At 40.1% G+C, this 12,643-nt stretch overlaps 1 protein-coding gene across 1 annotated transcript; it reads left to right on the forward strand.

The window, feature by feature from the left end:
- Positions 1 to 3,994: 3,994 nt before the first annotated feature.
- LOC4344755 (zingiberene synthase) lies at positions 3,995 to 9,250 on the forward strand. The gene is made up of 7 exons (XM_015793324.3): positions 3,995 to 4,343; positions 4,724 to 4,976; positions 5,450 to 5,813; positions 5,904 to 6,122; positions 7,368 to 7,503; positions 8,357 to 8,608; positions 8,721 to 9,250. The coding sequence occupies exons 1-7, from the start codon at positions 4,113 to 4,115 to the stop codon at positions 9,012 to 9,014; spliced, it is 1,749 nt and encodes a 582-aa protein (XP_015648810.2). The 5' UTR covers positions 3,995 to 4,112; the 3' UTR covers positions 9,015 to 9,250.
- The last annotated feature ends 3,393 nt before the right edge of the window (positions 9,251 to 12,643 follow it).

Consider the following 12,643-nt stretch of genomic DNA (forward strand, 5'->3'; position numbering starts at 1 on the left):
GGGGATAACTCTCGCTATAATCGAGTACGATGTTTGCGACGTGGCTACCAATCAGAACAAGTCCAGGACGCCGTGCAATCGCTACACCACAAACGATATCGTACCAACCGTGACGCGCGGTTGATGATCCCTGCAATACAAACGAGAGAACACTGCAAGAACAAGATAAGATGCAATCTAAATATTGCGAATAGGTGATTAAGCACAAAGAAATAGTTGCGATTGAAGTGGTAGATCTAATCGACCCGGCAAATCAACACACCAACTATTAGGGGCTCTGAATCTAAAGTCGTCGACTAATCGAACGAGGACTAGAGACAAGGTGAATGGCACTTGGCAAAATTCAACTAAACAAAACCCAAATATTTTTGAGGATGTACAAAGCTATTTATAGAGGAAAATAAATCTAGGGTTAAGTTAAAATTCGTGGAGGTGGAGGGGGCCTAGTCTATTACAAGGCTCAAGGCCCAAGTTCGGTTTTAGCAACAACACTGTCTTGTTTTGGCGATTCCCGTTGACTCGAGATGAATTTGGACATGGTACCAGATGCGTTTGAAAGGTGGCGAGATAAGCTTTCCACGAAGTCCAAGATCACACAAATCGGAGTTGGCATGAAGGCGCTAGGTCCATTTGAAGTCAGTGCTGTCTCCGGAGGCCGAACTGGATTCCAAAACTCATTGGATTTTAATATCTTGTAGATCCTCCATTCACTTGATGAATTCTTTGGCCATGTTTTATATTTCTCATGCTGGGATGTATGCATATACTTGATGGTCATATCACTATCTTATAAGGGTTCAAAATTCCAGAAATGTTGGCTCTATCGGACCCCCTCAATATGACATTATTTTGGCCTAATTTTTTATTTTTTTCATTTTTCTGAATTTTGTTCAAATTTGATCAATTTTTTTTGAAAATTCAAATAATTTAAAATAATGCCGACGACGAAAGATTGAACCCTGCTTTAGGACATGTACAACGCGTGGCTCCAGCTTGTGGTCTCACGGCTCCACGTCGGACGCGCGCACCGGTGGCAGTGGGGACCGTGGCTCCGCGGGCCGTTTCCGCGCTTGCAGAAGAACCGCTCGAAGCGCTGCGCCTGGGTTCGGGAACGGCGAAGCCATGACCCGAGGACACGCGTTGGTGGAGCCGAAGCCCCGTGCATCGCCTCGTCCGGTCGCCAGATCCTCCTCCACCGCTGCTCCCCGCCACCGACGCTCGCGAAGAAGGGAGGAGGAGAGGAACCGCCACCGTTGTGGCCCCCGTCGCCAGATATGGCGAGCCTGCGCCCAGATCCGGCGAGCCCGCCACCGCCAAGCTCGCCACGCCGTCGGCGAGCTCGTCCGCACCATTGTGGGGGGAGGAGTACGGCAGCGTCGAGCCCGCGTCCGGATCCGCTATCGTGAACTCCTCCCCGCCGCCGCCGAGTACTCACCGTTGAGAACTCCTCCTCCCTGCCGCTGGTGGTCCCTCGGCCGCCGCGAGAAGAGAGGGGGGGAGAGGGAAGAAGCCGGAGGCCAGATCCGCTGCCCTCGTGGGAAGAGGCCGCCGCCACTCGTAGAGAAGGGAGGGCGAGAGCCGACGAGCTCGCAGCCAAATCTGTCACCGCCGCCATGTGGCTCCGTCATCGCCGCTTGCAGAGAAGACGCGGGGGAGAGGCCGGAGGTGGATGCTGCGTTGAGATGTGGAGGAGTCAATGATGCGGTGGCACACGAGAGGGGGAGCGACGGCTTTGAGAGGAAGCGGAGGCGACGAGACTCCAAAGGAACGCTGGAGAGGAAGAGGATAAGATAGAGAAAATAAATGAGAAAGAGGATTGGAGAGGCTGACAGTGGGTCCGTATAGAGATTAGGGGTATCTGTACATTTTTCTTTTTGTTATTAGAAGGTCTAAAATAGTTAATTTTATAATAACAAATATCATAGAGACTAACACATAAATAGATAGGGGCTGAAACACAAAATATATTTAGCAGTGGTATCCATTGTAGACATCGTGGTTTTTATTGGCCTTATCCTATGTGACAGCCTGAGGCCACAGGTGCTTATGATCTCCATTGTACATGCCCTTATATAGCATCGTAGGGCACATGCTACATGTGACTACCAACATATAAATTGCATCAGCTAGGTGAGGTGGGACATAATCCAAGCCACACGTTGCTTCTCTAGCTCTTGCAGTGTGAGTGTCTTGGCCCACTTGAGCCTTACATATGGGACCTTTTCTCTTAAATTCGATGCAATTTTTTAGAAACAAATGACAGTATAGAGTGACACAACTACTACTTAAAAAAAATCGACTTCAAACTTAATATTCATTTGAAAAAAAGGATATGATAATTTTAGGTGTGAATATAATACCGCTACCATTCATACGCTTGATTTGCCTTTTTAAAACATGATAAAAAAATCGAATGTATGAGACGAGTTTAGACTTGAGATTTTGCAGAGTGCAATATATGTTTGTTACATGAATATATGCTGTCAATTTTTTGAGATATTTTTTATGACTGTTTGGATAGTGTTTGAACAAACGAGTGGAGATCCGCTAGAGAGATTAAAAGAGTTCCATTACATTCTCATATTTGTGTCAAGCTGGCAGTTCAAAGTCCATTTATGCACACTAAAAGAATGTGGCTATGCTCCATGCATGCATCGGCCATGCTATATTAATGTTAATTAATGCTATATATGCCTGAGTGTGACCGATGATGCAAGCTGAACCAGTGATAAATAGCTGGCCATATTTGAATGTTTTCTGGGAGAATAGTATACACGTACCAATCATCAATCAATCTCATGGTATGTTTGTCCTTGTGACTGTGAGCTACTACTACATGTTTCACGTACGTGAGAATTTTCCCTTGTAATTACTTATGTATTTGAAGAAGAAATAAAAAGAAAATAAGGGACAGCCTATTTATTAGTTAGGACACTGGTATCAAATCAATCAGCAGAAATTAAAAACAAGACCACTTGAATTAATGGAATCAATCGTACGTGGAAGGGGTACGTTGTACACTGTATACACATGGCCCCTCCTACCAACCGATCGAGACATACCTTGTTTATCGTGAGTATATATGTTTATTCAACTAATAAACGATACATTTTTTAAATACGTACTTTTCTTTATAAAAATTGTCTTAAAAGATCAAATAATTTTTTTTTAGTTTTTCATACTTAATACAAAACTAATTTTGTGCTAATGACTCGTCTTGTTTCAGTTGTCGCCGAAAAGCTAAGCTAAAGAAGCAGTTTCATACTAAGCCAGACTTGGTTCTTATTTGATAAAAGAGCAATGGTACTTCTCAAGGAAATTCATACTTCTAGATATTTTTTTTTAAAAAAGAAACCCCTCCTACTTTCAGTATTTGCCTATAGAATAATTAAACACATACATGAATCATATTTAGTGCGGTGGTGGAGTCGTGGTCTTATGAGCGCATGACTTCATCTATCAGATTTAAATCTTGGTTTCTGTAGTTACCACATGTAAATGTATGCTTTTAATAAAATGTTGGTTAGCTAGGTAACGGTAGTCTAATAGATTAAGACCCTGTTTAGATGGGATTAAAACTTTTAAGTCCCTATCACATCGGATGTTTGGACACTAATTATAAATATTAAACATAGACTATTAATAAAACCCATCTATAATCTTGAACTAATTCGCGAGACAAATCTATTGAGCCTAATTAATCCATGATTAGCCTATGTGATGCTACAGTAAACATTCTCTAATTATGGATTAATTAGGCTTAAAAAATTTGTTTCGCAAATTAGCTTTCATCTATGTAATTAGTTTTGTAAGTAATCTATATTTAATACTCTAAATTAGTGTCTAAATATAGAGACTAAAGTTAAGTCCCTGGATCCAAATTAACACCACCTAACTGTTTGCTACCATCTCTCGAGCTTATTTAAGGGGTGTGTACTCGTAGGTATCTGCTTGAGTCATGACATATGTGTGTGTATGTATCTCTAAGCAGTCAGGGAAAAAAAATACACATGTGGATCACGCAAGCATGAGTACATCATTCTGACTTGGCAACATGAAATCATGCTGATGCTTGCTCAGCTAGCCTGCCTGTGCAACTGTCTATAAATACCATGCGAGATGCAGCAAATAGTAGACACTCACCAGATAGTTGCAGAACAATAATAAAATTAGGTTGGCAACAATTAATAGGAAAGAGCTTTTTGTTAAGAGATCAGAAGATGTCATCGACACCTGCAGCTAATTTCTCCAATGAAGACGATGAGCGAAAGGCTCCTACCGGCTTCCACCCCAGCCTCTGGGGCGATTTCTTCATCAGTTACCAGCCACCTACTGCACCTAAGGTAATTATACTTGTTTAATTATATATATTCTCTGGCTCTGTGTAGATAGGAAATTAATAAGTGAGACATTTTACACTATGTGATAGCTGAACGTTATAAACTCTAATAATAAACTAATTTCTCCAGTGTTCATGGATATTTTTATATTGGGCATAAGAAATAAGATAGAATAATATTTTGAAACACTTCAGCATTAGTATTACATTTACACTGCGTTTTTACTAATTATATTACCATAGTAAATTATTAGCGGATGAGTGTATATATTGGAGATTAATTGTGTATCTGTGCCATCTGTCGGTAACATTACTGATATTTATATTTATACACGGAGAATTCTCTGTTGCATCGTTGACAGACGTGTATTCCTTAATTTGCAGCATGCTTACATGAAAGAAAGGGCTGAAGTGCTAAAAGAAGAAGTTAGAAAGGTAGTAAAGGGCTCAAATGAAGTACCAGAGATATTGGATCTTGTGATCACGCTGCAACGACTTGGATTGGATAGTTACTACAAGGCCGAGATAGATGAGCTTCTCTGCACTGTTTACAACACCGACTACAACGATAAAGATTTACACCTAGTTTCTCTTCGATTTTACCTTCTACGGAAGAACGGCTATGATGTGTCATCTGGTAATTTTAAGGCCTTATTGATGATAAGAATTAATTAGGATTTTCAAATAAACAAACCAATAATTTTGCAGATAGATGCAAGGACATGCATTTTCTACTGGCCTATAATTAAACCCTTAGCACATAGGAACATTCCTTTTTTTTTTACTTTCCCTGTTCCAAAACCACAAGAAGGATTTGATACCCTATTAGTTTTTTTAAAAAATATATAGTTTGCATCTATGAACTGAATATATTATATACTAATAACATCCCTGGCAACTGGTAACTGAAATATTTTAAACAAGCTAGCTATATAGATTAGATTGGAGAAATTTAAATGAAGTATATTTCAGTATAATGTATTTCATGTATACTCATGCATGCAGCCTAATAACTATATTGTGTTGCATATTCTCCTATACATATATAGCTGGGGACATGCAATTAATGTTCGTATTTTTAAGTTAACATGATCAACCTTTGCATTGCAGACATATTTCAACATTTTAAAGACAAAGAGGGGAGTTTTGTTGCTGATGACACAAGAAGTCTTTTAAGCTTATATAATGCGGCATATATGAGGACTCATGGTGAAAAAGTACTTGATGAAGCAGTTGTTTTCACTACTAACCGCCTAAGATCAGAATTGAAACATTTGAAATCTCCGGTAGCCGATGAAGTGTCTCTTGCTCTTGATACACCACTATTCCGGAGGGTTAGAATAATAGAAACACAAAACTATATTCCTATTTATGAAAGCGCGACTACACGAAATGAAGCCATATTAGAATTTGCAAAGTTGAATGTCAATCTCCTTCAACTTATTTATTGTGAGGAGTTAAAAACTATCACACGGTAAGTTAATTACTTTAAAGTGCATAATGATTCTACAATTTCGTGAAATTATGATAAATAAGTTAGTACTTACATTTATGTACAATACAGATGGTGGAAAGAGCTTAACGTTGAATCCAACTTAAGCTTCATTCGGGATAGAATAGTGGAAATGCATTTTTGGATGACAGGAGCATGCTCGGAGCCCCATTATTCTCTTTTACGAATTATACTTACAAAGATGACAGCATTTATCACCATTCTAGATGATATATTTGATACATATGCTACAACCGAGGAGAGCATGATGCTTGCCAAAGCGATATATATGTAAGCCTTCATTATAATATGTGGTAATATTAATTGCATCTTTATTTTGTAGTAGCTAGTTTATACTAAGTGTGAAATTTCTAGTTGTATGTGGAATCAATTTCACAATAGACTAAACACATAAAAAGTAAATTATAACAAAATCATAGTATAAAGGAGCCAAATAACTCTATGAAATTATATATATGCAATGCACATGTATATCCGTACATGTTCTGATACTTGTAATCTATTCACCATGTTGTATTAATATATTAATCCCATGTATGCCTCATTAATTGAGAAAAAGAGTAAGCATATTAAATTTTCTCCTATATATAATTACCAAAGATCAAGGAAAACAATTTTCTCTTAGAAAAAGAAATGCAAACATTTAACCTATCTGGGCATTAATTGTAACGGTTACTTAAAACCTCATTGTAATATTAACAGTTGGTCATTTGCTGCCATGCATGTTTTATGCAATATGAAGTTGATACATAAGTTAAATCATAATATTCTTCGATACAGGCAATGATATAAAATCCACAAATACCATGCTTACATATATTGCAATTATCAAAATTATTCTGAGGTTAAATAAAAAAATAAAAACATAGATATAAAACATGGCAGAATTGATAATAATTCATTCATTTCATTTAAAGTAATTCATCCTAAAAATTTAAATCAAAGAACACATACTATGGACATAAAGTAGTGGAAAGACAATGTGAGGTCAAAAAAAATATAATCCAGAGCAATCATCATAATGCAAACATCAAAAGATAAATTTAGCATGGATTATCTAGACAAAGTAATGATTTGGCAATATCCTACATGTATGCAACAACACTAGCTTATATTTGGGACACTGCTACTGAACACACCATGAGTCCATGATCATGAGTAATACTTTGAACCTATGTCATGCCATACACCAACCTTTGCCAAGAATATATAATGCTTCCATTTTATTTAACCTTAGGAGTTTAGGAAGGTAGAACAGACAATCAAGCTAGCCACGTAATTAATCTTATATCTTGGATATATGATCTACCAAGAAATGACATAAGAACTGTTATACATAAAAAAATATTAACGCCAATAAAATAAATGTGTATACTAGACAAACTTGCCAATCTTCAACCATTTAATCAAAAATCACTATACGCTAATAAATATTTGCAATTTGGCTCCCTACATGATTACACTTTTGGTTGTTTTTTGTGAAAATATTAAATGACACTAGATTGTAAAATATAGGTGCAATGAATCTGCAACAGTTCTACTTCCAAAATACATGAAGGATTTCTACTTATATTATTTAAAGACATTTGATTCATTTGAAGAGGCACTAGGTCCAAACAAAAGTTATCGAGTGCTTTATTTCAAAGAGCTGGTAAGTCTCCTATCTCAAAACAATTTGTGGCAAAACTTATATATATGACAATTAAATATGTAGTTACCATATCCTTGTATTAGATTCGTAGTATTTGGATATGCTTTCATATAATGTTACTTTCATAGTTGTTGATGATATATCATGAAATAAATTAATGGTCAAAGTACAATATTTGGTGACCATGTAAAACTCTTAGTCGCTTTATATTTTGGGAACAAGGAGGGGGAGGGGAGTTGGGGGGATTATTAAATAGACTGAAATTTAATGATATAGTTATTTATCCTTGATTACAATATAACTTTTGTTACAAATCGTATAGAAACTTCATTGTTGGTCATATCCTACATATAAATCTTGATATGATTATATATATGCTTAATAGAATATATGTATTTTAGAGGAGAGAACTGATTATTTTATCCTTAGCTAGGGCATCAACTATGTATATGACAAAATGATCCATATAGATGGGACACATATAAATGAACTTTAACTATAGCAATCCCACAATATATATAGACACAAGGTATCATTAGAAAAAGAGAGAGGAGTAGAGATAGATAATATTATTTATTCCGCCATATGGGTAATCTATTTGCATATGGGTACCTTTTGTTATTTTTTCTATACGGACTAGTTGCACAAAGGTAATAGGTGGCTGAATGAAATATTATAATGCTTATGGACTACTTTTGCACCACATTGTGGATGCCCTTAGAGGGAACTATGGTAACCACTTTATTTTACGATCTTCTAATGACTTAATCATCTTTTTTTTGGGTAAAAAGATATTTCTTCAAAATTATGCCAATATACAGACTGAATTCACACTTTTACATCTTTAATGTAGTTCAAGATATTAATTAAAGGATACTCTGAAGAGATAAAATGGCGTGATGATCATTACATTCCAAAAACAATAGAGGAACACCTGGAACTTTCCAGAATGACTGTTGGTGCCTTTCAACTAGCATGTGCTTCTTTAGTTGGGATGGGTGATTTTATAACAGAGGATACTCTCGATTATCTTTTGACTTATCCAAAACTTATTAAGTCTTACACAACATGTGTACGGCTCTCAAATGATATTGCTTCAACAAAGGTAATTTAATATCTCTCTATCTTTACACCTATATATTCATTTATGTTTTATAAATATTAATCTTCAACTTCAATTATAAATAACTAAAACATGATGCTATGGAATGTTTCAGCGTGAACAAGCAGGGGACCACTATGCTTCCACAATTCAGTGTTACATGCTGCAGCATGGTACAACAATACATGAAGCATGCATTGGGATAAAGGAGTTGATAGAAGATTCGTGGAAGGATATGATGAAAGAATACCTTGCACCAACAAACCTTCAGCCAAAAATCGTGGCAAGAACAGTTATTGATTTTGCACGAACTGGGGATTATATATACAAGCAAGCAGATTCATTCACCTTTTCACATACAATCAAGGATATGATAGCATCACTTTACGTTGAGCCATATAGCATTTAAATCACCACACGCATTTACATTATAAATATTATATTATCAAGTAAGGAGTTTCACAATTGTAACAAATATTAATTAGTTTTCAATAATGTGATGGTGGCTGCTGATCATGAAACCATCGTTAGTTAAGCTTCATTAGAAAGTTTCCATGGTTAAAGAATTGTTTTTCCTTATCTTGTTGTCACAATATTATGTGCAATGTTCTCCCCTCCAGTAATAAGATATATACTAATTGCTCATATGATCTTGTTATGTTTCCAACTATATATATATTTTAGGTAATTGGAATAGATCTCATGGCAAAATTGTTCAAATATTCTGATGAATAAATGGTTAGATGTTCTGATCATCATGTACGTAGTTGATGGGTACAAAAAAAATATTATGTCACCGTTGTTAAGCCCAGTTTCACATCATTTTCTAAAATGATGATATCACTATTAACTATTCTAGCCTAACCGCCATTAACCATTGATCGTTGAGGAGGCGTATTCTCAAGGGACCCTTATCTACAACTGTGTTAATGCATGGTAGCATGGTTTGAGCATTGAGATCGGAAAGGACACCAATGGCGAAATCACTCTACTAGGCCAACATTGACACTCAGAAACAAAAGCTAGGGGAGAAAATGGGATTGGTGACCCCAGTAGTCCTAGCCGTAAACGATGGATACTAGGTGTTGTGTGACCCGACCCGTGTAGTGCTATATCTAATACGTTAAGTATCCCGTCTGGAGAGTACGTTCGCAAGAATGAAACTCAAATTAAGGATTTGAAGGGGGCCCACACATGCAGTGGAGAATGTGGTTTAATTTTATGCAAAGATGAGAACCTTACCAAGACTTGGTACATCATCCGTGTTTAAGTTGGTTTAATTTTATATAATTCCGTGAGCGAGCGCTGACGCATTCGTCTTGAATTGGGACCGTGTGTCCATCTCCCGCTCTCACGTGGTGCAGCCGTTTTCAACACTAGATCGTTGTCCTGCCCATGTACGTTGCTATACTCCCGCACGACGCGCCACATCGAGTTCGCATGCGATCAGGGAGATCGATTCCAGTTCGGTTCTATCATGGAGTGTTCCATTGATCATAATTGTGATTTTATGTTTTAGGCTAAAGTTGGCAAATCACATCATATCAAAGTAGAAGAACTTGGAGAATGATTTTTTGTGTGTATGGGCTTGCATAGATCGGATGGATAAAGATAGCATTCACGTCAACTCTACAGTAGAGGTGCAATGTCCGACAATAATGCGTAGCATCGAATGTTCGGTGCAAAGCAATTTCTAATATTAATTCTTTAATTCCCGTTGTAACGCACGGTCATGATTGCTAGTAAGTATGATATAAAAAAATCAAATCAATGAGAAAAAAGAACATATATATGCTGCATATATATAATACATCTCCGAATATCCAACTGTGCCTTAATTTGTTGAGGCCAGCAGCCCCTGAATTTGGACATGAATTCTGAGATATAGAACATTTAATTAGTCCTTGTTTCTTACTCCAACCCGATTAGAGGCATCCGTGGGGTCCCAGAAACATTGCAACCACGCGCTCATTACCAACGATGATTGCTAGATAACAAAGGCCAACCATGAAATCACCAGGATGGCTGATGATGTGTCACTTCTTCTTGGCTATCACTCAGATCTGCACGCAGAGGAGTCGATCGACATAGCCCCATTCACTTGTGTGGCCTATAAAAGTTAGGTGCACACGCTTACTATGTATCACACTACTAGTTTAGTAAGGGTGAAAATGGTTTGTCCCTCCAACCATACTATTCCAGGTTAACCCTTTTACATGAACCGATGACAAAAGTATAAGTGGATCCTCTCGTCGGATGGGTTGGGCTATACGGTTCTAGAGACAGGTTGTTACGACCCTTGAAGTACCACTAGATACCTTGCATCTTGAGCCGCTTGGATCTAGCAGAATGGGCGGATCAAATAACAAATACCATGAAGTACGAAAGATGGTTAAAGCTCTAGCCCCCTCATCTTGGCCAGCTAGATCAACCATACATTGTCACAATCACAATTATAACCATTACAGATAATTACATCACTATCGGCTGGATGAGTCTTTCTCATCACTAACAAATTGTCTCTATCAATCTGTTCAACTAATAGAGATAGCCTTCATGAGCCATCACAGATAAGGTATATATCCGCATTTGATATGAACTGTATGCATGAGAGTGATATATATATACTTCCTCTGTTTCACAATGTAAGTACACTACACCAGATCCTCACACCTCTGATGGGATACTTGTGACGGGCAAACAAAATGGTCACTGATGACCGTCACCTTTGACGGGTCATACGGGATGCCGTCATCGGTGAGGCATCCAGCTGCGACCCATCACTGGTAACTAGTCACCTGTGACGGGTTGAAAATAGAACCCGTCATAGGTGAGGTTACCTCACCTCAAACGGGTTTAAGTCCTAACCAGTCACAGGTGACTAGTTACCTGTGACGGGTCGCAGCCGGACGGCCCGTCAGAGGTGAGGTTACTCACCTCAAACGGCTTTAAGTCCTAGCCCGTTTGAGATGACTTCTGCCACTATATATATATCTGCTCTCCCAGCGGGGCCCACAGGAGGAGATAAGGCCGGCCGGCTCCCTCTTCTCCAGTTCTCTATTTCTTCCACTTCTCTCTTTCTCTGTGTAGGGGCAGCAGTGGAGGCGCGGTGGCGCCGGGCCGGCGGGGGCGGTGGCAGCGCCGGCCCGGCCGCCAGATCCAGTAGGGGCGGGAGGGGAGGCGTGGTGGCGCCGGGCCGGCGGGGGCGATGGCGCCGGCCCAGCCGCCAAATCCGGTAGGGGCGGGAGGGAGGCGCGGTGGCAGCGGCGGCCCGGCTGCCAGATCCGGCAAGGGCGGGAGGGGAGGCGCGGCGGCGCCGAGTCGGCGGGGGCAGCGGCGGCGGCCCGGCCGCCAGATCCGACAGGGGCGGGAGGAGGCGCGGTGGCGGACGATGGATCTGGAGCCGTGGCGCGGTGGCGGCCGACGGCGGGAGTGGAGGCGGCCGAGGCCCAACGGCGGCAACGGTCTCCACCTCCGCCGCCTCTGCCGGCGACGCCTCCAGCCGCGCCTCCGCCTCCGCCTCCGCCCGCGCTAGCCGGCCGCCACCTATGCCTCCACCTCCGCCGGTGCCTCCCCCCACCTCCCGGCCGCCAACGCCACCGATGCCTCCCTCACCAACGCCACCAACCGCGCTAGCCGCCGGATCCGACCTCCAAGAGGCCGGGGATGCACAGATACCGCCTCCTCCATCCCCACCCACCGGCCACCTCGGTGAGTTTTTTTTTTAATTAAATCTTCTTGTTCTTGTTGTTGTTGTTGTTGTTGTTGATTTGAGGTGTTTGGTTTGAGAATGTGGGCTCTAATGGTGGTTTCTTGTTTCTTGATTTTTGTTTAGTGGTGCAGCAGCAGTGGAGTGCCTCTTCGAGATCCTCCGCCGCCTCCCCGGCGGCTGCGAGCGCGGCGCCTCCACATGCGTCTCCCATAGCTGGTTCGTCATGGAGGACGACGAACTATCGGCTAGTGTGCCCCTTTTGTGAATGATATGATATTGTTGTATGATAAATTCTTGCCATCCTCTTTTGTGAATGATTGCTATAT

Source organism: Oryza sativa, chromosome 8 (assembly GCF_034140825.1).
Source record: "Oryza sativa Japonica Group chromosome 8, ASM3414082v1".
NCBI lineage: Eukaryota > Viridiplantae > Streptophyta > Magnoliopsida > Poales > Poaceae > Oryza > Oryza sativa.

Bases quoted from the DNA above. Each gene is read 5' to 3' on its own strand.
- LOC4344755 (XM_015793324.3), top strand. From the start codon at position 4,113: ATGCGAGATGCAGCAAATAGTAGACACTCACCAGATAGTTGCAGAACA. The intron at 4,977-5,449 runs GTAATTTTAAGG...TTTGCATTGCAG, and splicing joins CGGCTATGATGTGTCATCTG to ACATATTTCAACATTTTAAA. The intron at 7,504-8,356 runs GTAAGTCTCCTA...TCTTTAATGTAG, and splicing joins TGCTTTATTTCAAAGAGCTG to TTCAAGATATTAATTAAAGG.